At 45.9% G+C, this 26,456-nt stretch overlaps 1 protein-coding gene across 1 annotated transcript in view; it reads right to left on the minus strand.

The window, feature by feature from the left end:
- Positions 1 to 26,456, minus strand: part of AHRR (aryl hydrocarbon receptor repressor) — a 462,221-nt gene that overhangs the window by 37,636 nt on the left and 398,129 nt on the right. Inside the window, exons 7-8 of the mRNA XM_077269620.1 lie at positions 13,234 to 13,367; positions 6,226 to 6,425 (exon numbers count right to left, since the gene is read on the minus strand). Coding sequence (XP_077125735.1) covers positions 6,226 to 6,425; positions 13,234 to 13,367 — 334 coding nt within the window. The remainder of the gene's footprint in view (positions 1 to 6,225; positions 6,426 to 13,233; positions 13,368 to 26,456) is intronic.

Here is a 26,456-nt window from a genome sequence, read left to right on the forward strand (position 1 = left end):
CTCCAAGTTCCCTTACCTCCTTCTCCAAAATTCAAATGGGAAGTGGTGCCACACAGCACAGTTTTTACCGATGTGGGCAGCCTGAGCATCTATAAAACACCTGTCCTCATGGTCGATTGAGGAATGACCCTGCACCAAATCGGCTACTAATTATCTCAACACAAATATCAATTGAGGGGGCACCACGATCAGTGGGATACACTCCAAGACCTATAAATAGACCAATAATGAGAAACAAAAGAACAGAATAGGTCTTATAAATGGGGATCACCATACATGAGGATATGGCAAAAAATCAAACACAACTTTATTTGGAAAGACATATAAATAACAGAGCACTAACATATAAAAGCATTTAAAAAAGAGCATCATTATGCCCTATACATAAGCCCATGATAAGGCTATAACCCGCACAGGACTCATGGATATACTAGAGAAGTGACTTATACCACCGTACCTATATAGACAGCATTGCAAAAATGTGATAAATAGGACCATAATATATAAACATATTAACAATCCCCCAAACAATCTATAGATATCATGAAGTTATGAGGCCATAATGTTTAAATAATCCCTACAAGCATGTCAATGGTTGAACACACAATACAGACTAACCCTCACACAATAAGGGAGAGTAGTCAAAGGTACAGCTAATAATAGGTAGAAGAAGTAGTTAATTAGACTGAAAGACAATGCATAGTATATAACCCATAGTACACCAAAACAGGTCTAAGCACTGAAAGGAAGGTGTCCAGGCCACATATGAGCCTCAGAAAATTTGCCCTTCCATATAACCAATCACATGTGGTGCCAAGAAGTAATATACAACCTAACAGAGTCCTAGTGCAGGCAGAACGGATGCCCAAATTGGCTATTAATTATCTAGAGCAAACTACAATGGAGGAAGAGGTGTCACCACTCATTTAACTTGCCAAATGACTCAGAAACCCGTTTTATCACTAGGGTTTTATGGGGTGAGATACCCAGCCACAAGTTCCTCTAATCATCAAAGAAAGCACTTACAGGAGGCTGTGCTGGATGGTCAGAATGTTTTTGGTTTTTGTGACTCTGGGGCATTTCCTGCTACAGCCGATCCCAGAGTGGTTCAGCCAGAGGTGATACAGCAATGACCTGGGATTACCATTGAATTAGCTGTTGGCCAATGGAGGAATATCCCAAAAAGCAAGGGTTGAATTTGACTTTGGCTTTGGGGGTCAAGCAATGCGTGGTTGGGGTGAACTGTGGCCTGCCTGCAGATATTCTCCTAGAAAATGATGTGAGAGATCTACAATGCTGATTTGTGGGTGCAGGAAGCAGAGTTTAATCCAAAGAGGATGTTAAATGGAGCCCGGCTCTTCAACCCTATAACTTTACAATATTATATAGAAGAGGAAACAACACTAAAATGCTGATGGATTGTCCACACAGGAGGAGCCCTGAGTCATGTCAGCCATGTACATGTACTTGACAAGTGACCTGTTGAGGTCTCCTAACTGTACACAAGTTGAGGGGGAAGGGGTTGTAACACATTGTCACCCCCAGTCTGTTTTCATGGACTATCCTGTAATCATTCCTACATTAGTGCCATGATGTCACAGGGAGACTAGGTGGGTGAGAGCTAATAACCCGGGCCCCTGCAATTTCCCTCAGACTAGGGAAATGCTGACTGACCCTCTACCTGAAGTTTACACTGATGGTGTGCATGTCCAGGCCTCGAACCTCACCCTGCCTCCTGTTACAGCCCTAAGCTGAACACCTCCGCCCTCCACCCAGTGAATGTAGTACACCAATACCCACAGTTAGCACAGACAAGGATAAAGGAAAATATACACCACGCCGCAGTCACTCAGGAATACACTATAAATGTGCAGGGCAAAATAAACACAAATACAGGAAGGAGTAAATAAGACAAAGGAAAATACACCACCAGCAACGATTCTCCAACAACCAGCTCTCCACTCCAGACCGAGATAACAACGCAAGACAGAAGCTATAATCGGCGACGCCCAATGATCCTGGAGAACTATTTAAAGGCCATGGGCATGGCCCAGCTTCCAATCCGAGGATCAGGTAAATTAACCCTGGAACAGCTGGACAAAACCTAGCCGACGCCAATGAGCAAATAGTGGTCAAAAGCGGAATTACCGCTGTCTGTCGAACGACATGGTCTGAACAGCGTCCGACATGACACATGATCCGTTCCAGGGTTTAATCCTGTCTGCCCTTTTTCTGGGCGGATCATGTCAAGGGTTAATTTTGCTCTGCCTCATTCTGGGTTCAGGTGTGCTATTTGGCTCCAAGGTATCCTGCTGGCGGTGTCAGCTATAGTTCTGCCTTCGATGTGTGAGCCTGACTCTGGTAGCGCTTGATCTGTCCTGTTGTAATCCCTGACTTGCCCTGTGTCTGTTGACTCCTTCTGTCTGCCCCTTTCCCAGTGTTTCCCTGTTTTTTTGCTTGATTCTCTGGTTTTGGACTTGGCTCGTATTCGGACGCGCTTCTGCCTTTGGTACTATTGTCTTCTCCAGTTCTGACCCCCTGGCTTGGCTATTGACTGTCGTACTATCTCATGCTTTGACTCAGCTTGTCTGCCCACTCTTTCGCCACTTGGTGGCATCTGTGCTGCTGCTCTGTGTGTGCAGTCTCACTTCCCTCTCAAGCTCCCCCTGGTGGAGGTTGCGCTGTACTGCACTGTAGCAGCATGACAATTAGCATGTCCTGTCCTGCATCTGGGGGGGCATGTGTGTCTTTGCTCCTCTCTGTAGGGAGGCTTGATAATACACAACTTTTCAGACTGGCTGGAGACTGGCCTTCTGGGACATTCTTTCCCTCCAAGATAAATGTACCTGATGGTTAAGGGTGTGGGTGTAAACACTTCTTCATATCCAGGGGGCTGATTCCAAGAGAAGTAGAACAATAAGCCACATGTTTGGTCTGTTAGTTGGTGTTGAGTCCTGTGAAGAGCTAGGATCTGTTGCTGCAGCCAGGTCCCCGTGCCAGTGTATGGACTATTAGAAATTGGAGATCAGTTGCCACATGTGATTGTCATGTCTTGTCCATCCTGCTGGATTTGAGGAACTAGTCTAAGGACTGTTGTTGCATTTTCCTTGGCATCGGATTACTGAGGGGCGCCCTCTGATTTTTTCCTTTTGTGCGGCCATATTGCAGACTCTAAGGAATCATATCTATGTTTGATGTAATAGTCTCCCAGTCTTAATGTAGGTTTTTGAATTGTCCACCAGCCTGCTGTTCCTGCCGGCTCTGTCACACACCCCATCACAAACTGGACTACCTTATGATGGTATAACAGTAACAGAAGTGGTAATAGAGATGCAAGTTACCTCTATGCCATTCAGCTTTGCTATTGTTGATTTTCTGATTGACTACAAGAATGATTATTTTTATATGTATTAATGTGGTTATTCATTCCCTTTAGTGATTACTGTATGTGTAGTAGGGTGACTAATACAGGTCTTCTGGAAATGCATTTCATTTAATGTCTAATGTTCTCTTGTATCATGAAGACACGCGTCTAGTGGTTTTGTAGGTGCAATTCTACACACCCACTCAGTATTGTGGGTATGGATACGTGTGTCTGTAATTGTGGCTTCATTGTTTTTAATGTTCATTTGAGTAAAGGTTAAGTTTTAGAGTGTTCACCCACTTGTTCTATTGTATAGGCGATCAAGAAATCACAGGTTCAAGTCCCCCAAGGAGACTAATAATATATGTAAAAAAATAATACAACTTTTATATATATATATATATATATATATATATATATATATATATATATATATATATATATATATATATAAAGCAAAGGAAGGCAGCACTCCAGACACTTCTCAAGGTGAAAAAAGCAGGATTTATTCAGCCCACATCTCTGTGCGACGTTTCGGCTCACACTGAGCCTTTTTCAAGGCTTGAAAAAGGCTCAGTGTGAGCCGAAACGTCGCACAGAGATGTGGGCTGAATAAATCCTGCTTTTTTCACCTTGAGAAGTGTCTGGAGTGCTGCCTTCCTTTGCTTTTTCTGTATAGACTTTGGGTAGAGAAGTGGACGACTCAACCCAGGAGGCTTGGCACCCATTGGTGAGCAATTGTGCTGTTCCAATTTTACCCTATAGTATATATATATATATATATATATATATATATATATATATATATATATATATATATATAATTTTATACTTAAATTACTTTTTAAATTTAGTTATTAGTCCCCTCGGGGGACTTGATCCTGTGATTTTTTGATCGCCTATACTATAGAACAAGAAAAAAAAAATGTGTGCACACTCTAAAAGTTAACCTTTATTCAAATCAACATTAAAAGCACTGAAGCCACAATTAGGCAGATGCATGTATCCATACCCACTATACTGAGTGGGTGTGTAGAATTACACCTACAAAACCATTATAGGAGTATCTCAATGATACAATAGAACACTAGGTATCAAATCATCACATGAAATGCATTTCCAAAAGATCTGTATCAGTCTTTTGGAAAAGCAATGTATGCAATGCAATGTACTGTATATATGGAATATATATACAGCACTGGCAAAAATTAAGAGACCACTACATCAAACCCTGTCATGGGCAGCCCAATCTCCAGACCTGAACCCCATTGAAAACCTCTGGAATGTAATCAAGAGGATGATGGACAGTCACAAGCCATCAATCAAAGAAGAACTGCTTAAATGTTTGCGTCAGAAGCCGTGTGAAAGACTAATGGAAAGCATGCCAAGACGCATGAAAGCTGTGATTAAAAATCATGGTTATTCCACAAAATATTGATTTCTGAACTCTTACTGAGTTAAAACATTAGTATTGTTGTTTCTAAATGATTAGCAATTTGTTTTCTTTGCATTGTTTGAGGTCTGAGGCACTGGGTTTTTGTTAATTTTGACCATTTTTCTTTGTCAGAAAAAAATGCAAAATTTATTGGTTGGAAATTCGGAGACATGTTTTCAGAAGTTTATAGACTAAAAGAACAATTTATATTTTACTCAAAAATATACCTATAAAGATAAAAATCAGACAAACTGAACATTTTGCAGTGGTCTCTTAATTGTTGCCAGAGCTGTATATATATATATATATATATATATATATATATATATATATATATATATAGTATCATTTTGGGAATTTGGAACATCCCTTTAATTCATGAATGTGCAAGACTTAAAGGGAACCTTTTAGGTTGTAGTGTTGCTAAACAGAACACAAGGCCATTTAATTCATGGTGATACAAGTTGATGCATTCCCTGACTGGCCCCCAAATTTCTGTTTAGAAAATGTACGCACTTGAGCCTGGAAGTTCATCGGGGGCCAGTGACGCATTGCAGTATTCCTCATCGAGCAAACCCTCCTCTGTGGGACGGCCCTCTCTATGGGTATTGCGTGTAAAATCTCGCTCATGCTCCATTCATGCCTGGGTCGGCATACTTTTCCATATGTGGGCAAGTGCATCATGTACTGAACATGCCATCCCAGACACGAACGCAACAGAAAATTCTAGAAGCAATACCTATAATGTAACAGCGGCCCAAAGAGGCAAATACAACAGAGGAGGGTTGTGCTAGGTGGGAAATACTCCGGCTGCTCAGCCCGCTGAGCCTCAGTCCTCCCCGATGCACTCCCAGGCCCATTTGGATACTGTTACGCACCAGTCCCGGGGTCTGGACTCTGCTCCTTACACCCCTGCCCGCTGAACTTCCTTGCGCTCCACGTTGGGCTTTGAAAGTGGCCCCAAGAATCGTCAGCGGGCAGGGGTGTAAGGAGCAGAGCCCAGAGCCTGGAACAGGAGTGTGACACATACATTTTGTAAATGCGTTTTCTCTGTGTTGGAACATAGCTTTGGGGCCATGAAGGTATGCATGAACTTGTATTTCTCGAGTACACGGCCATGTGTTCTGTTTTGTTAATACACGTTCCCGGGCACAACCCTGGAGATATAGGATGAATCTGCAGGGTAATAGCGCTACAATGCTGTCGATGTGCCGTACTGAAAGCGCAGCTACCTGGAGAAAATGAACGTTATTCTTCTCAGGAGCTGCCGACTCTCAGGCATAGAGGCTTTCATGGAGCGGCGACAGATTAACCATATATCTGCAGGTTAATAGCATTTGGGGACATGGAAGGTTCCATTAAAAAAAATATAGAGCAAAATACTTTATTAATGATTATTATATTGGATAAAAATAATGTGATTTACGTGTTTCCGGTGTTGGAAGGCGCACCAGGTTTTTTCTGTGTCCTCATAAGCACGCTCTTCATTTTCATCTCTGTGATAGGGGGAAGCAGAAGTGGCACGACTATGCAGAACAATGCCATCTGTGGTGGGACACTTGTTCCTGGAGATGCTTTCTTCTTCTGTCCAGAGAGGAACTTCAGCTTACCTTCAAACTGCATTGTCTGCACCACATAAAAGATATTACCAGGGAACAGGTTAGTAACAAAAGGATGTGGAACTTAATCAAAACCTCATTTTCTGCTCTATGCATACTACCGTGTCTTTAGCATGTATTCAGTTGGGTATATACAGAAATGTACAGAAATATTGAGCCCCCTAAATGCACAATATAACAGTCCAATATGCACAACATACTCTCCTTCCCCATTTGTTACCTTACTTGACCAGTAGGTGGGGGTATTGCATAATGTTCCCCTATGGGGAGAGACTTTGCATATTTTGCATTCCCATTAATGGTATTTAGAAAGTAAATAAAGCGATCATATTGGAATCTAAATGTTTCATACATTCATGCTTGATACAATTAGGAGACAGTAGATATTTGAGGACTCCCTCTCTACTAACTCAGAATTCCCCCAAAAAATATTTGAAGGAGTGTTTTCTAATCATTCACATATTTAGTTTTATGTCTATAGAAAGATGTGGAATTGGCAAAAGGTAGCACATAGTGTAAGTGCGGAGAAAGGAACATCACCCACATGCATGGGAACCTGTACGGCCACATGACTGATAGATTGGAGGCAGAATTTACGGGCGATATGTTTCCTTTTTGTCTGGACAGAGGTTTCCATTGCTCCGATCTGCCTCTGATACTTTCTATAAACCATTTACCAGCTGCTTATCAGCAATGGTGGTGGCTAAATGATCCCGGCACATTCACCCGCTCCGCCATGGACCTGGAATTAGGCCTGGCTGGCTTATACCATGAATGTTAGAGGCACAACATTTGCTTTTCTAAACCACATGAAATGCTTGTTTATTATGGAGCAAGATCCATGCCAGAACGGAGCAAGTTCTTATTACTCACATGGAAAGTATGTTTTTTTGTTTCTTATGAAGATACATGGAAAGTAAACACGGTTTGCAAGTTTAGCATTACAATGTACAATATACAATGTGTAATTTTAGTATTTTACTGTTGCTTTTTAAAAAAAACTGAATATACTAATCCACATAATTAAGCATGTATTTTTGATACAGGGTTCAGCAAAAATGTGACCCGATACTTTTATTGGGTGAAAGCCTGGAATTGTGGCTATAAGTTCGTTATGAATGGGAATTGTACTTTCAACAAACTTCATAAATGAATAGTACATGTGAATGCAGGAAACTATGAAATACACATTATCAGGGAAATCTGCTTCTTTCTCCTCTTATGAGCCACTTCTTCCCCTATTTCTGTTTCCTGAACTCATCATACACTGTTAAAAAAAGACAAACATCTCAACTCCTTGATTAAGACAAGATAGACTGCCAGCACAGAGGGTGTCAAGTTGTAACTCCTATTATAATCTATGGATAGGGGAGAGGAGTGAGGAGCAGAGTGAGAAAGCAGGGGAAGTCACAGAAAGATAGTGCTGAGCTTTCTAACAACTCTTTTACCTCACGGCAGCGCTGCATTCTGTCTACACTGATCATCACTGCTGTGTAATATCCTCCACGTGGCTGCTGATTCTCTCCGCATGGTAACTAAGGGCAGGAATCCTTCCCTGTGTGCTGTGCTGTGTATGAGAGAGATCGTAGTGTCCTCTCACCAGCTCTGAGTCATTCTACACTGATCATCACTGCTGTGTAATATCCTCCATGTGGCTGCTGATTCTCTCCGTATGGTAACTAAGGGCAGGAATCCTTCCCTGTGTGCTGTGCTGTGTATGAGAGAGATCGTATTGTCCTCTCACCAGCTCTGAGTCATTCTACACTGATCATCACTGCTGTGTAATATCCTCCATGTGGCTGCTGATTCTTTCCGCATGGTAACTAAGGGCAGGAATCCTTCCCTGTGTGCTGTGCTGTGTATGAGAGAGATCGTAGTGTCCTCTCACCAGCTCTGAGTCATTCTACACTGATCATCACTGCTGTGTAATATCCTCCATGTGGCTGCTGATTCTCTCCGCATGGTAACTAAGGGCAGGAATCCTTCCCTGTGTGCTGTGCTGTGTATGAGAGAGATCGTAGTGTCCTCTCACCAGCTCTGAGTCATTCTACACTGATCATCACTGCTGTGTAATATCCTCCATGTGGCTGCTGATTCTCTCCGTATGGTAACTACGGGCAGGAATCCTTCCTTGTGTACTGTACAGAGGCTGCGCCCACTGGCTGGAAGTATGTATAAGTCATACATACCCTCCGGTCCCAGGTCTGAAACCGGCGAATCCCCACAGCGCACAATAATGCCTTATTAAAGGGATTGTCTCATGAATGATAACCTGCTTTTTATTGGATTCATCAGATTGGATCCATAGTTAACTTGACTAAGGCAACCAATATCTTTTTTCACAACCCGTGATAGTCACCAAGGTACAGGTACATAACTGTGATATGAAGGATGCCCTGCTTCATTTTTTTGCACCCAATTTAACATAATAGAGGCTCTGCAATATAACGGCATTGTAAGATGGCCGCCGGACAGGTCCTTGAGTGAAGATATGTATCATTGAATTTGGTAGTTTCGGTGATGTAAGCCCAGTAAAGCATGCTCCAGCAGGTATAGTGCTGAGAGAGTTAATAGGGCATATCAGGGCTGGGTTTTGCAAGCAGCAAAGAGATGGGTGGGAATGACTGCTCACATATACCCACCCCGGGGGTGTGGTTTGTTAGATAAAATGGAGACCAAGTGTCTCATTCAGTGTCTGTGAGGAGGCCTCCAGTGTGTTTGCTGAAGGACACTGACCTGAGTGAGTGGGTGAATCCACATTACTAAATGGACTGGTTATTTTCTGGGTTTTTTTTCACTTTGTGCCTAAAAAGCTGTTCTTTTGTATGCTTATGCTGAGTGGTTTAAGAAGTTCTAGTAAACCTGCCTGGACATTTTACTGAAACCACTCCCTGTGCTTAGCGCAACTGCAACTGAGTTAGTACAAAACCCTATAGCATATAGACTTTTTTTCCAAAAAAGAATAGGCAGCAGAAGTCAGCAATTGTCTTGTTATTTCCAAATATTGACAAGCAGCTTTATAGGAGTAGTTTTCGAAACTGTCCTATGGCCATCTTGCGTCCATAGATGCATGCTTTCCCAAGGCTAAAGAAAAATATAAGAAAAGCATGCGTCTGGGCAAGTCTGCAGTAGGCCTGAGGGAGGGAAGAATGCTTCTCTTGTGGTTCTGATCGATGATGTTTGGCAATACAGACATCTACAGATTGGTAAGTGCTTCAGCTTTACTACTGATCATGGGATTTTTTATATTGCTATCATTGATGTTTGCTGGGCACCACTACAGACAGTCGACTTGCTATCACTACATGCGATTGCAGTCCACTTGGTGATTTTGTTAAGCAGGGCCAAGGACTCAGGGAAATACTATTATTGGTGATGATGGCATGGACACACAGGAAGGTTCAATCAAACAACTAACTTTTCAGATCCAAGTTTCTGTGAGCCATTTGGGGTAGTGGGGTGGGGGTTACCTGCAGTCACAGCTCTTTTCAGGGTTTGTTAGTGATAAGGCTGCAGGAAATGGAGACGTTCTTCACCGATATGGGCAGCTAATGTCATTCACCTTGTAAATAGGATTTCTTCAGAGCTATAAATGCTGCTAACCACAGTGTGATACATTGCTGTGCAGAATTGCAGCGCAGAACACATGTAGGATTAGTATGAGAGTCACACCTTGACCACAACAGAAAATGTATGGTAAATCGAATTCTCCGCCATATATCTAGATCTTGATGTCAATTATCGTAATCACTGCAGAGCGACCTACAATGATTTACACTGACTGCTGCTATACTGCTCTGCCAGATTATTATTGCATATTCTCTGCTCAAGAATCTCTGATGAAAAAAAATAAAATGTTCATACAAGAAAACCAAAGTTTAAAATATATTATCAAAATTTAACATATTGGATCGAGGTAACTTTTAATTAAACAGAGAATCTGTCACCAGGTTTTTACTGCCCCGCAGGAGAGCAGCATGAGGCAGGGACAGAGACCTTGATTCAAGTGATGTATCACTTACTGAACTGCTGCTGTAGTTTTGAATATCCATTGCAGATCTACTAGTTCTCTGTATATCCCCGCCCACACCACTGATCGGCAGCTTTCTGTATACACAGTGCATAGGCAGAAAGCTGCCAATCAGTGGAGGGGGCGTGGCCTTGCAGCCAGCCAAGTGGTTCTCTAGTGAAAATGTCCTGCTGATAAAACAGTGATTTTTCTAAAAACTACATAGCAGCCTAGTAAGTGACACATTGCAGGAATCAGGGTCTCTGCCTTTATATTATGCTGCTCTCAGATTAGGAAGCAAAAAATCAAATAATAGAGTCTATTAATTGTCTATAAAAATTAGGCCCCTTTCACACATCAGTTTTTTGCCATCAGTCGCAAAATCAAATAATAGAGTCTATTAATTGTCTATAAAAATTAGGCCCCTTTCACACATCAGTTTTTTGCCATCAGTCTTGTACGCAGAGCATTACTAATATTTGTTCTGTGCCTAAGCTCACATCTACAGAGAGCGTAGGATGTCAGGTCACGCTTTTATGGATATCTATAATATAACGCTGGGAGCGTCACTCTGTCCGAAGCCTTTATAGACTGCGCAAGTGCAAGCGCCGGCGCAGTCTGGACCCCACAGAGTGACGCTCCCAGGAGATCGCGGTGTGCGTAAGCGCTGAACGCACACCGCGATCTCCAACGGAGAAGCAGGGACGAGCCAGGAGGGTGAGTATGTGATATTTACCTGTCCCGTTCCACCGACGCAATTCCAGGCCGTGAATGTCCCCCTGCTGCCGGAATCGGCGCCTGCGCAGTCCACGCTTTCCGGCGCCATTTTCTTGAAGACACACTGCGTGTCTTCAAGAAAATGGTGCCGGAAAGCGCGGACGCCTGTGACGTTCAGTTCAGAGGGCACGATGATGCGCTTAATGCGCGCCGCCCTCTGACTGAACAGTCACAGTCAGAGGACCCGGAAGACGGAGCGGTGGAACGGGGGACAGGTGAATATAGCAAGTGCCGGGGGCCTGAGCTAGCGGCGACTCCGGCACCTGACCCCCACAGCGCGCTGGTGTCCCCGCCTGCTCAGGCCCCCAGCACAGCCGCCCGCACTCTCACCACCGCCACGCACAGCCGCCCGCACTCACCGCCGCCCGCACTCACACCACCGCCACGCACAGCCGCCCGCACTCACCACCGCCACGCACAGCCGCCCGCACTCACCACCGCCACGCACAGCCGCCCGCACTCTCACCACCGCCACGCACAGCCGCCCGCACTCACCGCCGCCACGCACAGCCGCCCGCACTCACCACCGCCACGTACAGCCGCCCGCACTCACCAACGCCACGCACACCCGCCCGCACTCACCACCGCCACGCACAGCCGCCCGCACTCACCACCGCCACGCACAGCCGCCCGCACTCACCACAGCCACGCACAGCCGCCCGCACTCACCACAGCCACGCACAGCCGCCCGCACTCACCACAGCCGCCCGCACTCACCACCGCCAAGCACAGCCGCCCGCACTCACCACAGCCGCCCGCACTCACACCACCGCCACGCACAGCCGCCCGCACTCACCACCGCCACGCACAGCCGCCCGCACTCTCACCACCGCCATGCACAGCCGCCCGCACTCACCGCCGCCACGCACAGCCGCCCGCACTCACCGCCGCCCGCACTCACCACCGCCACGCACAGCCGCCCGCACTCACCAACGCCACGCACAGCCGCCCGCACTCACCACCGCCACGCACAGCCGCCCGCACTCACCACCGCCACGCACAGCCGCCCGCACTCACCACCGCCACGCACAGCCGCCCACACTCACCACAGCCACGCACAGCCGCCCGCACTCACCACAGCCGCCCGCACTCACCACCGCCAAGCACAGCCGCCCGCACTCACCACAGCCGCCCGCACTCACCACAGCCGCCCGCACTCACCACAGCCGCCCGCACTCACCACAGCCGCCCGCACTCACCACAGCCGCCCGCACTCACCACAGCCGCCCGCACTCACCACAGCCGCCCTCGGGCAGTAGAGCCGGAGAGAGAAAGATGGGAGCAACATATGGCAGAATGGAAACAGGAACAGGCAGAATGGGTGCAGCACATTACAACAGAATGGGGGCACAGGATGGGAGCAGCACATGACAGAATGGGGGCACAGGATGCGAGCAGCACATGACAGAATGATTGTGCACGATGGGAGCAGCACATGACAGGATGGGGGTGCAGGGTGGGAGCACATGACAGGATGGGGCACAGGATGGGAGCAGCACATGACAGGATGGGGGCACACACATGACAGGATGAGGGTGTAGGATGGAGCAGCATATGACAGGATGGGGATGCAGGATGGAGCAGCACATGACAGGATGGGGATGCAGGATGGAGCAGCACATGACAGGATGGGGATGCAGGATGGAGCAGCACATGACAGGATGGGGATGCAGGATGGAGCAGCACATGACAGGATGGGGGCGCAGGATGGAGCAGCACATGACAGGATGGGGACGCAGGATGGAGCAGCACATGACAGGATGGGGGCGCAGGATGGAGCAGCACATGACAGGATGGGGGCGCAGGATGGAGCAGCACATGACAGGATGGGAGAGCAAGATGAGAGCAGCACATACCAGGATGGAGACCATATACCAATATAAATGCTCGCCACCCGGGCGTAGAACGGGTTCAATAGCTAGTTTCTATATATCATACATGCTCTGTGTGGGTATCATTTTATAAATATGCTACATGGGAGTCATTTCTTCATTCCATCCAGCCCTTCTATTCCCGACCCCCGGCTCACCAGGAATCCAGAAGTGCTGTCCAGTAGGCATCGCACACGGCAGATAAAGCATCGGTTTAGGAACGAGGAGTATTCCGAATGGCTGGAGTTGGACTCTTGCGCTTTATATAACTTCTTCAGGAAGACATCTTCTCCTGCATTGTGGAAAAATTAGAAATGTAAGAAGTGGTTGAGACGTAATTTCTATTCCGTACATGAAGAGTTGGTCATTTCACTGACACTTGATTTAAAGGTCCCATCAATAGCAATGATAATATACACTGTCCAGAGGATGGCTTCCCTCACTCAGCGAAAATAAGCGAAATATATGGGAAAGTATACGTCTGTAGCAAGCGGCATATTAACATCTGTTTTCTGTTCCAGTGTATGTTAAATCCATTCCCAGCTGTGCATTGTATATACAGTATAAACACGGGGCCGTCTATGGCTTACAGCTAGGCTTTCAGTATGGAGGCGCTGGCCACAATATTCACAAGAGCCAGAAAGAGGACAAGCCATGCAATTGGGCTCATGCACTCAACTTACTCCTCAAAGTATGCAAAAGTGAATTTAGTAATTCCGGATTGAGGAAATGAAGCCAGAACCAAACGATCCAATCATACTTGCGAGAACTAAAGCACCAACATTTTTATATAAGACTCTCTATCTTTCAGCATTTTTTAAAGGGGATCTGTCACCAGTTTTTTGCTACCTAATCTGAGAGCAGCATAATATAGGGGCAGAGACCCTGATTTCTATGATGTGCCACTTACTGGGCTGCTTCGTGTCATTTTTATAAAATCACTGTTTTATCAGAAGGAAATTTATTACTAGAGGACTACTTGGTCTGCTGCCAGATAGTCCAACCACGCCCCCTCCACTGATTGGCAGCTTTGCTTATGCACAGTGTACACAGCTGCCAATCAGTAGTGTGGGCGGGGTTATACAGGGCTCAGCATTCAGAGCACTGGAAGATCTGCAGCTACTAACACATGTTTTCATCAAAACTGCAGCAACCAGTAAAGTAAGTAATACATAGCTGAAATCAGGGTCTCTGTGCCTATATTGTGCTACTCTCAGATGGAGTAGCAAAATCCTGGTGACAGAGTCCCTTTAATATAGTATTACATATTTCTTACAGACTTAAGTTGTATTCTAGAATAGACTGGAATGGGCAGTAATAGCCGATAAATCAGCACGCTAACAAAAGCCGTGCTTCAGTGTTGACTGAAACGTTTTGTGACGTTAAGTAGCTGCTGAAATGAAACATTCTTTAGCTCTTCATAGAACATAGGAAAACTGTATGACAATGCACTTCTTTTTACTTCTAGAACATATACGTAAAAGTTTCTTGAACCATCACATGTTAAACTGAACTTTCCTTTTCATTGTATAGGTTGGATTGGTAAATGGCGACCATTCATTTTATTATTCAGAAATTAGTTATTATCCATCCACTGGTGAAGAATACTAAGGGTAAGATTAATATTTGTTCCTTTTTACAGTATATGTGTGTAGCAAGGGTGTAATGATCGTGATCGCAGAGGACCCAGGTGCAGAATATATGTCCTCTGACTTCCTGCACTGCAGTCGCTATACAGCAGGCCACTGCCCAATCCAAGGCCAGCAGCAGACGTCGCCAGCACGTCACCGGAGACGCGTGACACCACTGCCATGTGCTGTCCGCCGCTCTGTGCTGGCTATGAGGGAGGAAGAAGATACTGCTTGCCATGGGAGCAGGACAGGTAAGAAGAATGAGCGCCAGGACAGTGGACATTATTACAAGATAGGGGCCAGGACGGAGGACATTATTACAAGATAGAGGCCAGGACAGTGGACATTATTATAAGATAGGGGCCAGGACAGTGGACATTATTATAAGATAGGGGCCAGGACAGTGGACATTATTACAAGATAGGGGCCAGGACGGAGGACATTATTACAAGATAGGGGCCAGGACAGAGGACATTATTACAAGATAGGGGCCAGGACGGTGGACATTATTACAAGATAGGGGCCAGGACGGAGGACATTATTACAAGATAGGGGCCAGGACAGTGGACATTATTACAAGATAGGGGCCAGGACAGAGGACATTATTACAAGATAGGGGCCAGGACGGAGGACATTATTACAAGATAGGGGCCAGGACGGAGGACATTATTACAAGATAGGGGCCAGGACGGAGGACATTATTACAAGATAGGGGCCAGGACGGAGGACATTATTACAAGATAGGGGCCAGGACAGTGGACATTATTACAAGATAGGGGCCAGGACAGAGGACATTATTACAAGATAGGGGCCAGGACGGAGGACATTATTACAAGATAGGGGCCAGGACGGAGGACATTATTACAAGATAGGGGCCAGGACGGAGGACATTATTACAAGATAGGGGCCAGGACAGTGGACATTATTACAAGATAGGGGCCAGGACAGAGGACATTATTACAAGATAGGGGCCAGGACGGAGGACATTATTACAAGATAGGGGCCAGGACGGAGGACATTATTACAAGATAGGGGCCAGGACAGTGGACATTATTACAAGATAGGGGCCAGGACGGAGGACATTATTACAAGATAGAGGCCAGGACAGTGGACATTATTATAAGATAGGGGCCAGGACAGTGGACATTATTACAAGATAGGGGCCAGGACTGTGGACATTATTATAAGATAGGGGCCAGGACAGTGGACATTATTACAAGATAGGGGCCAGGACGGAGGACATTATTACAAGATAGGGGCCAGGACAGTGGACATTATTACAAGATAGGGGCCAGGACAGAGGACATTATTACAAGATAGGGGCCAGGACGGAGGACATTATTACAAGATAGGGGCCAGGACGGAGGACATTATTACAAGATAGGGGCCAGGACAGTGGACATTATTACAAGATAGGGGCCAGGACAGAGGACATTATTACAAGATAGGGGCCAGGACGGAGGACATTATTACAAGATAGGGGCCAGGACGGAGGACATTATTACAAGATAGGGGCCAGGACGGAGGACATTATTACAAGATAGGGGCCAGGACGGAGGACATTATTACAAGATAGGGGCCAGGACGGAGGACATTATTGCAAGATAGGGGCCAGGACGGAGGACATTATTTCAGGATAGTGGCACAGGATGTCTATTTGCACCTTGCTCTTGGATTAGCTAGGAACCTGGGTTAGGTGAGTGTATGAATATTATTTATATTTTTATAGTACTTGTCGAGGACTCTTGGGGCATCATACAGTGTTTGGGCCATTATGCTGTATATAGGGGAGCTAGAGGGCATTATACTGCATGAGGATTAGTGTGAGTGGTTGAAATACAGTGCAGGGGCGGTATACTGTGAATAAGAAGCTATGGGGCCATCATACAGTGTGGGGGGCATTATACCGTGTATATGGTGGCTATGTGGGAATTTTTCTGTGTATAACGGGACTTTGGGGGCATTATACTGTGTGATGTCTAGTGTCGGTATCTATCATACAGTGTGGGGAGCATTATACTCTGTGAAGGCTAGTGTGATGCCTAGAATACAATTTGAGGGCATTATGCTGGAAGAGCTATCCGAGCATCATACTATTTATAGGTTGACTGATGGTATTATACTGTGCATAGTGGGCTATGGGGGCACTTTGCTTGGTATAGTGGGGCTAATGTACTGTGACAACTAGTGCTGGGACTTTATACTGTGTATAGGAATCTATGAGGGGCATCATATAGTATGGGGGCCCTTATACTGTGTATAAATGGGCTTTGGATGCATAATACTATGTGAGGACTACTGTGGAGGTCATTGTACTATGTACAGGGGGCTTTTGGTATTATACTGTGTGGGCACTTAATAACTATTAATGTTATAGAGGCACTCATGGTATTGTGACCATCAATGGGGCACACATAGGGTATTATTATTTTCTATGGGGCAATATGTGGGCACTGTTTTCTAAGGCACTTGCACAGGGCTTTAATGTGTTCTAGGTAGCAACTTTACCATTTAGAGGGCCTAAAGGAGGCATTTTACTTGATAAGGGGTACAGTGGTGGGCATCATTGTGTGGAGCACTAAGAGACTGTTTTGTGCCACACTGGTCCAGTAACAGGGACATATACCGCAGCAGCGGCTCAGCATTGGGGTAACAGTAGGATGAGGAGTTTGTGCAGGTTGGGAATAGATGGTGACGGTGCTGGAAATGTGAAAACTCAGATGTGTCATTTCTGTATTCTCTGCAGACAAGTCGCGGCCGGATGAAGTCGTCATGATGGTCTCATCCAGATGGAAAAAAATGGAAAAGTGAACTACACCATCAGAAAGAACGGCAGCTATAGGCATTTACTGTATAACTGTACTTTAATCTCTTAGTAAATTCTGTAGGACTGGTGTCCACTAATGATGAGAGAATATACTCGCTGCTCGGGTTTTCCTGAGCATGCTCGGGTGATCTCCGAGTATTTGTAACTGCTTGGAGATTTCGTTTTCCTTGCTGCAGCAGCATGATTTACAGGTGATAGACATGCTGAATACATGTGGGGATTCCCTAGCAACCAGGCAACCCCCACATGTACTCAGGCTGGCTAGCAGCTGTAAACCATGCAGTTACTTCGACAAAAACTAAATCTCTGAGCAGTTACAAATACTCGGAGACCACCCGAGCGTGCTCAGGAAAACCTGAGCAACGAGTATACTCGCTCATCACTAGTGTCCACCACTATATGGTCACCGTATGGTGGTAATGTCAGTGTTGGTCTTTGCTTAGAGATGTCTTTTTAGTAACAGCATTGTCATCAGCTCAGGTTTCATACCCAAGATTAGGGTGTGCCCCCTTGTTTTAAATATGGTTACCTGTTTAGGGGCCCATTTAGATGTTCGGTGCCCCCTGAGCTGAACCCCTAGTCATGCCTCTGAGGCAACATAGTGTTACTCCTCATGTACACATGACGGCTTATCCTGAAGACATCTGTAATAAGTGCTTCTAGTGTGTTCTAGCATAGGTTTCACTGCTATTTAGCAATTAGTAGTTCCTAACTGGACAACATGATGGCCTCCTTACTGTAGAGGAGTCTGTGGCTATGTAGTAACATGGAATAGCATAGCATAACACATTGGCAGAATAAAACCACAATGAACATTTAATAGGTAAATAATAAATATGACGACTAAAACAATGAGTCAAGTGAATCTTATCCTGTCCATATGTGTGCACCCTCCAACGTCGGAGCTTAACATTACATTAACTTCAGTATCCTAATTCTTACATTGCTTGTGTGTAACCTCGGTATGGTAGAGAAGAAGTAACATCATCTAACATCCAGGTCTGTGCTGCTCTGGGAAAAATGCCCAATGTGTTCATGTTGATAGATTCCGGCATCCTTTCTGCTACGTGAGGTTGATCCAGACCATTTCTTAGACAGTAATGCAAACACTTCACACTGCATGTGTTTTGCTGGTGTCAGATGAATGCGTCCAGCGTTGCTGTATGGCTGCCTGTTTCGCTGCCATATTTCATGTCCTATACACCTTATTACCAGATGTGTTCATGCTACCTGGGCGCTGATCCCAAGGACTATTTTGCATAGTGTATGTGGGGTGTTTTACGTTCGGTGCTGCCAAATCTTCCCCTAGCCAAATCCAGATATTTTTAAACCCTTTTCCCATGGGACACGAACATACTAATATAAAAATGTGAAAATCCTGAATTAGTAGCAAATGTTTCAATGGATGAGGATTACCAAGGTACAAATTAGCCTCATTTTTCAACACTTAGCATTTTCATAGGACATATCCTCTAGGTGTCAGATGCCCAATCAGTTGTTCTATGGATGTATTATAAATAGTATTTATTAGCAGCAAAACCATATTGTAGTCTAGTATTTTTTATAATCGTATAAATCAACCATCGAATCAAATAAACTGCTTACATCAAATACTTCCAGACAAGCAATACAGCTAACTACATTACACTTGCCCAGACTATGCATGGGTATACAGAACACACATACTATATATATATATTTTTGCTGTGTATCTAGGCTAACAAAACTGTGCTCTTCAAAGGATTTTTATAAAGGTTACTAAAGTATCACACCATTAAACTTCAGTGGCCTGACTGCTCATTTTTTGCCTGAACTTGTAGATGCAAAATATCCTAAATTTTTATTGTATTTTCACCTTATATTTTTAAATACAAATTGTCTTCCGTTGTAAAGCATTTTATGTATTTCACTATTATTACATATGTTAAACTCATTGATTGTGGACTCATATGACTCCCCCTCCCTTTGGACATGGCTAAACAAGCGCATCCGCAATTCACTGACATCTGTGGGGTCCCCATGCATCTCTTCCAAGATCTGCAATACTTTGGTGAAAGTGTTCCGCTCATGTGGGGGCCGAAACTTGGCCGAGCATCTAGCCCATCCAGGGCCATCACAGCAATCTCTGCCTGCATAGCGGGGGTCAAGGGGTGCATCCTTAGCATGCCTTTAACCCGCTCGGACCAATACCATAGCAATGAATTGCTCCCTGTAAACTTTGGGAGGTTGCTGAGCATGGCTCCCAGTGGCAAGCTGGCCCTTGGGACACCCGTAGCCGCTTGGTCTGTCACCTCTGTGCTTGTGGACTGCATCCTGCCGACTACGCCAAGTGTAAGCAGGTTGCGGGATGTGCAGCGCCCCAGAGTCCTGGTCGTTGCAGTACTGATGCTCCGCCGCTAAGGGGGGCTATGGTACGTCTGATGGCACTGAAGGAGTTCACCTGACCAGGTATCACAGACACCAATACACTTCACAGTCTGGCCTCCAGGGGGAGCTAAAGGGCGCTATGTATTAGGCCACTCCTCACAATCTGGTAAAACTGGGGGTTGGATAGGAAGTTAGTTAGAAAGCTGACTGGGTTGGAACCAGGCAACATCCTGTGGCAGAGGGTGTTGCAGGGGAAGATTCAGGGGGGCCCTGTCAGGGGTGGGATCCTGACAGAGGCCTAGCGAACAGAGAGAACGTTACGGGACCGCGCCTGCACCTGATCACGGCGGTACCCTAAGAAAGGACAAGAAGCGAGGTTTATTGTGCTGAGTGAGAAACGAGATCAACGCAACAAGGAGAAACACCAGCAGGAGTCGTGCTGTAAGACGAGGCAACATCCTACTGAGGCGCGCAGCTGGTGGCCGGAACGCCGAGGAAGTATAGAGCTCCAGGCCTAACTTCAAACCTACGGCAGGACAGTCAGTTATAGGTGGGCTGTCTCACCCAAATCACCTAAGAAGACATAGGGGGCAACAACAGGAGAGGGGCGACACTAGGGTCCCGGAAGAGCTCCGAGCCTACCCGTCATACGGGTGCATCCTAGCCATATCATCTGGGGGACGAAGAAGAACATCATAATCGAGTTGTGAGGGAACTTCAGAAACAGACACAACAGTTGTGGGGACTATCCCGTAAGCACAGCAGGGGAGGACCACAACACACAAGCGCTAGAAGGTAGGCACAGATTTCCACCTGCAAAGGGAACTCTGGAGGTGCCATCGGACCGGCCGGACTTGCGCAGCCCGGTTAACCGTATTCCGGACTGAGGATCCTGAAGCCTTCAGTAAAGAGGTAAAGAGACTGCAACCTGGTGTCCTCGTTATTTACTGCGACCTGCACCGCACCATAACATCATCACCACCCACACCTTTCATTGGGCGCCCCTCAGCAGGGTCACGGACCGGGTCTAGCCACCGTGACAACCCCAGGACAGAGACTCAGAGGCCCGGTACCGGGTACCCCTCGGCCCTGCGGCAGTGGGGGCGCTACAGATGCAGTGACAGACAGAAGGTAGAGCAAGGGTTAACAGATTTAACAGTTTAATCAAACAGGGTATTAACTCCTCGCAGGGAGATAAATGGTTATAGGGTAGATAATAGTAATAACAAGTGCAGAACAATAACGGTCCTGTTGTTAGACTTATCGTGTCCTTTATGCTCCTCCACTGCAGAAGATCCCGCTGGGGTTGTGGCGCCGGCAACAGCCGGAAAGATGTCCACAGAAGGGGTCCTTAGAACAATGATCTGTCTTCTGGCGATAGCGGTTGGTCTCCGGTACCTTCCACTGAACCCCCAGTCCATAAACTTGTGCAGCCAAAGTAAGAAGGGCCGCAGTACTTCCAGGAACAATTACGGGCTGAAGTCTAGAAACTGGCGGGGCAGGCCACGTGTGTCTGTCTGGCACCCGGCTTTCTTCCTTCTGCACATGCGCTGTACTCACAGTTACAGAGCATACGGAGCTTCTCTCTCCTACGGTCCCGTTAAATTTGTCGGGAGCCGGCAGACCTGACGGGTTGCAGCATCGGTGCCCAGGGGATGAAGCACACTGCCCACCCTGCTGGTTCGTGCCAAACTACCCCTCACTGCGCGCCCTTTTTCTTTTATCGCGCCCCTCCTACATGGGTGAAGAGGTTGGTCCGGTCCCTCATTTCTTCCCCTCAGCAAAAGGGGAAGCAGCCTCAACAGTTCTGGACCCTTCAAGCAGGTACCCACAGCCTGGTCTTCCTCCTTACACAGTCACTCTATGTTACACCACAAACCATCAGGATTCTTTGGTGTTAAGTGTGAGTGTTGGTGGTCACGTGACTGCAGGGATGCAATTTGCATAGTTTAGGCCACATTCTAACTAGTATGCTCAGCCTTGCTCAATTCAATGCAAAGGCCTTTATATTTTATCAGTGTCCTAATTATTAATATATTGAAACCTTAAAATATTGAAACCATAAAACAACCCTCCACCCTGGGACTGAAAAGTGACTTTACATTTCTCATGTTTAGTCACCTTACCTGGAGCCCTCCTTTTATCTCTCACTGGTTCCTCTCCTCCACTCATGGTGTTCTGCTCCTCCTGCTTCCAAGACGGCATGGGGAGTGCAGCAGTAAGTCTACACCACACCTCTCCTTTCTTCCCTGTGCAGTGGAATAGGTAAGGGGAAGTTCTGATTTAAACTTACCACTAGGATTGTGACAGTTGCAGTTGCATAGGCTGCGACCATGACGGGGCTTGTGAAGTAAGGGGGCCTACCAGTGCCAGTTTTCAACTAAAGGTGCATCCTTGGATGTAATTCAGTTATTATTAGTGATGAGCGAGTATACTCGTTGCTCAGGTTTTCCTGAGCATACTCGGGTGGTCTCTGAGTATTTTGGCGTGCTGTTCGTTAGGCAATCCCCACATGTATTCAAGCTGTCTAGCAGACGCAAATCATGCAGCTGCGTCGACATAAACTAAATCCCCGAGCATGCCAAAATACTCGGAGACCACCCGAGCAACGAGTATACTCGCTCATCACTAGTTATTATGTGTTGCGGTGCAGAGATTAACCAGCTCCCTGCACCACAATATCTACAGTAGTTGCCAGCCTATCAGAGGCTGCGTTCATGTTGCAGGCGGTGCATGACGTCACTGCCATATTCCACCCACCCCCCTCCGCTAGCTGTGGTGGAGGAAGAGTACTGCTCACCGTGCAAGCGAAGAAAGGTATGAATAATTGTTTTTTTGTTGTTGTTTCATTGTGTTTGAGGAGAGTGCAAGGAAGAAGGAACATTATTACATTGAAGGACCCAGGATGGGGGACATTATTACTAGACAGGGGTCATTATTAAATAATGGAGGATATTCTTAACCCCTTAATTACCAGAGGTATTTCATTTTTTGCGTTTTCCTTTTTCGCTCCCCTTCTTCCCACAGCCATAACTTTTTTCATTTTTCCGTCAATATGGCCATGTGAGCCATGGCGCTTATAACAATCTGGCAATGACAGCCATCGAGGTCTGCTGCTGACTTCTGGTTGTTATGCCGACCCATCAGCGGGATTAGCAATGCGCTTCCTGTAAGCGCGAGTTTAATGCCGCTGTCAGAGATTGACTGCGGCATTTAACTAATTAACTGTTGTGGGCACATGACAGCTGTATGGATCAGCTCTCATGTGCCTGGAAAGGTGCGGACTCACCGCCGAAGCTTGCACCAAACAGGGAATCCGGCATCGGCGTACAATGCACAATGTTGGAAAGGGCTCAGTCTGGGGGACATTATTACAGGATGAGTGACATTATTACAGGATGGAGGCAAGGATAGGGGACATTATTACAGGATAGGGGCCAGGACGGAAGACATTATTACAGGAGCCTGTAGATCTGACCAACATTCTACCTCTTATGGTCAGATTAGCGTTCTATTCTTATCGCTTCCAAGATGGCACAGGGAGTACTGTGTTAAGCAGTGGTGTAACTAGAGCCTTATGGGCCTCGGTCCAAAATTTGGACCCATTTGGACCGAAGCCCGTAAGATTCTATTTACGCCTCTGCTTAAAGGGAATCTGTCACCTCATTTTTCGCATATAAGCTGCGGCCACCGCCATTAGAGGCTTATCTACAGCATTCTATAATGCTGTAGATAAGCCCCCGATGTAACCTGAAAGGTAGGAAAAACAACTTAGATTATACTCACCAAGGGGCGGTCCGATGTGGTCCGGGTCTGATGGGCGTCACAGGTCTGGGTCCGACGCCTCCCATCTTCATGCGATAACGTCCTCTTCCTTGCTTCTGTCGCGGCACCTGCGCAGGCGTAATTCTCTGCCCTGTTGAGGGCAGATCGAAGTACTGCAGTGCGCAAGCGCCGGGAAAGGTCAGAGAGGCCCGGCACCTGCACACTGCAGTACTTTGCTCTACTCTCAATGGGGCAAATCAGTACATCTGCCCAGGAGCCGCGAAACGAAGCAAGGAGGATGACGACATCGTATGAAGATGGGAATTGCCGGACCCGGATCTGCGGCGTCCATCGGACCCAGACCGCCCCTGGGTGAGTATAATCTAACCTGTGTTTTTTATCTTTCAGGTTACATCGGGGCTTAGCTACAGTATTACAGAATGCTGTAGATAAGCCCCTAATGGCTGTGGCCGCATCTTATATGTGAAAAATGAGGTGACAGATTCCCTTTAGCACAGTACTCCTCATGCCATCTTGGAAGCGTGAAGAATAGAACGCTAATCTGATCAAAAGAGGTAGCAGCAAGAAAACAGATGACACTAGGTAGTGTGAGTATATGTGATGAAATGTCACAGTATAGTCCAAGGGTAGAGGATTGCTTTAACCTAACACTTTCTAGTCGTCAAAGGATATTTGCTCTTTACTCCCATTTAGAGACACAACAAAAGAAAATGATACGCATAGAACTCTGACTATGTCTCACATCAGTAATGTAAAATGATTTTTTTGCATTTTATGTTTGTGGTTGGTTTATTAACAAAAATGCGTCTCTGGGGAAAAATATATATTTCTGAATCCAAAAAGACATGAAACCTGAGCAGCACTGGGATCATTTTATTAGCAAAGGCCTGCCAGTATTGGACCAATAATCTTAATTATCCTGATGCTGGCACTAACTGTCTATATAACTGCTGCCACAAGTGATCCTTTCTTGTGGTTTACAATGCCTGGAAGACCAATCCATCACATCAAAAGTTAAAGGCCACTGACACTTGGATTGTCTTACTATTTTCCTCTGATTGAAATAGAAGAGGAGAACATGAAATGTGAAGATCTTTATCTGTGAGTAATCCTCTAGTAAGAACACTTAAGTGGGCCATTAAATGCCATGCCGTGCCATTTCACCTAAGAATAGTAAGTGAATAAAACCAATCTGAGTTTCAGTACACCTTTCATTATTACTGCGGTGGATGACTATAAATCTACCACAAACAACTAATAGAGGTTCAGAGCTGAAGTGTTCAACGTTAATTGTCTGCTAAGAGTTTGACAACTCTGTGGCAGTGTGCCAGGTACATCTTGAGGTGAAGACTTTTTTTTTTTAAGATGACTTGTTTTTATGTTTCATGCCATAGCTAAAACCACAAAATAAATGTTAATTTTGAAACATATTACGATTATCTAACCTTACTTGCAGCCCAATTTGCCCATCAGCCACCCCCACATGGGTAGCCCCATTTGTGGCATTTAGTTCTGACAGCATCAAAATTATGCACAAGTGTTGGTGACATTACCAAGCCGATAGCTGTCAGATGTACATATGTCTATGTTACCAATGCTATTGCTTACGCTTACTATATATATTAATTATTCATGTTATACTGTAGTTGTTCCACATGGGTATATCTACCACCAGTCTGGGGCTACCCTTTTTCTAACCAAAGTTGGGTCTGAACTTCCAAATTGTTGGATCCTGGCATGCAGAGCCTCGAGGGTCCTCTTTGCTGTTATGACCCCAATGGCAGAGGGTCTCAGAAATAATTACTAAGTCTGCAAACACAAAAAACCAGCTCATAGGGCAGTGGTAACTGAGCTGACTATATATCTAATCCTAGCACCACAAATAGCAGCCGGGGAACATGCCTACGTTGGTTCTAGACGTCTCGCGCCAGCCGGAGAACTAACTAACCCTAGAAGGGAAAAGAAAGACCTTTCTTGCCTCCAGAGAAAAGACCCCAAAAGTTGGATACAAGCCCCCAACAAATAATAACGGTGAGGTAAGAGGGAAAGACAAACGTAAGAATGAGCTAGGTATTTAGCAAAGAGAGGCCCACTAGCTAATAGCAGAATATAGTAAGATGACTTATATGGTCAGCAAAAACCCTATCAAAATATCCACGCTGGATATTCAAGAACCCCCGAACCGTCTAACGGCCCAGGGGGAGAACACCAGCCCCCTAGAGCTTCCAGCAAGGACAGGAATCACATTTAGTACAAGCTGGACAAAAATGAAAGCAAGCAAATAACCAAAAAACAAAGAAGCAGGACTTAGCTTAATTTTGCACGAACCAGGACAGCAGACAGGAGCAAACAGAAAGGATCTGATTACAACGATGCCAGGCACTGGACTAAGGATCCAGGAAGCTTATATAGCAACACCCCTGGACTAACGACCCAGGTGGGAGCCAAACTGAGGAAAGACAATCCCAGAGTCATATCACTAGTAACCACAAGAGGGAGCCAAAAAGTCTAATTCACAACAGTACCCCCCCCTTAAGGAGGGGTCACCGAACCCTCACCAAGACCACCAGGGCGATCAGGATGAGCAGCGTGAAAGGCACGAACTAAATCGGCCGCATGCACATCAGAGGCAACCACCCAGGAATTATCCTCCTGACCATAGCCCTTCCACTTGACCAGATACTGAAGCCTCCGTCTGGAGAGACGAGAATCCAAGATCTTCTCCACCACGTACTCCAACTCGCCCTCAACCAACACCGGAGCAGGAGGC

Source organism: Ranitomeya variabilis, chromosome 6, assembly GCF_051348905.1.
Source record: "Ranitomeya variabilis isolate aRanVar5 chromosome 6, aRanVar5.hap1, whole genome shotgun sequence".
Taxonomy (NCBI): Eukaryota; Metazoa; Chordata; class Amphibia; order Anura; family Dendrobatidae; genus Ranitomeya; species Ranitomeya variabilis.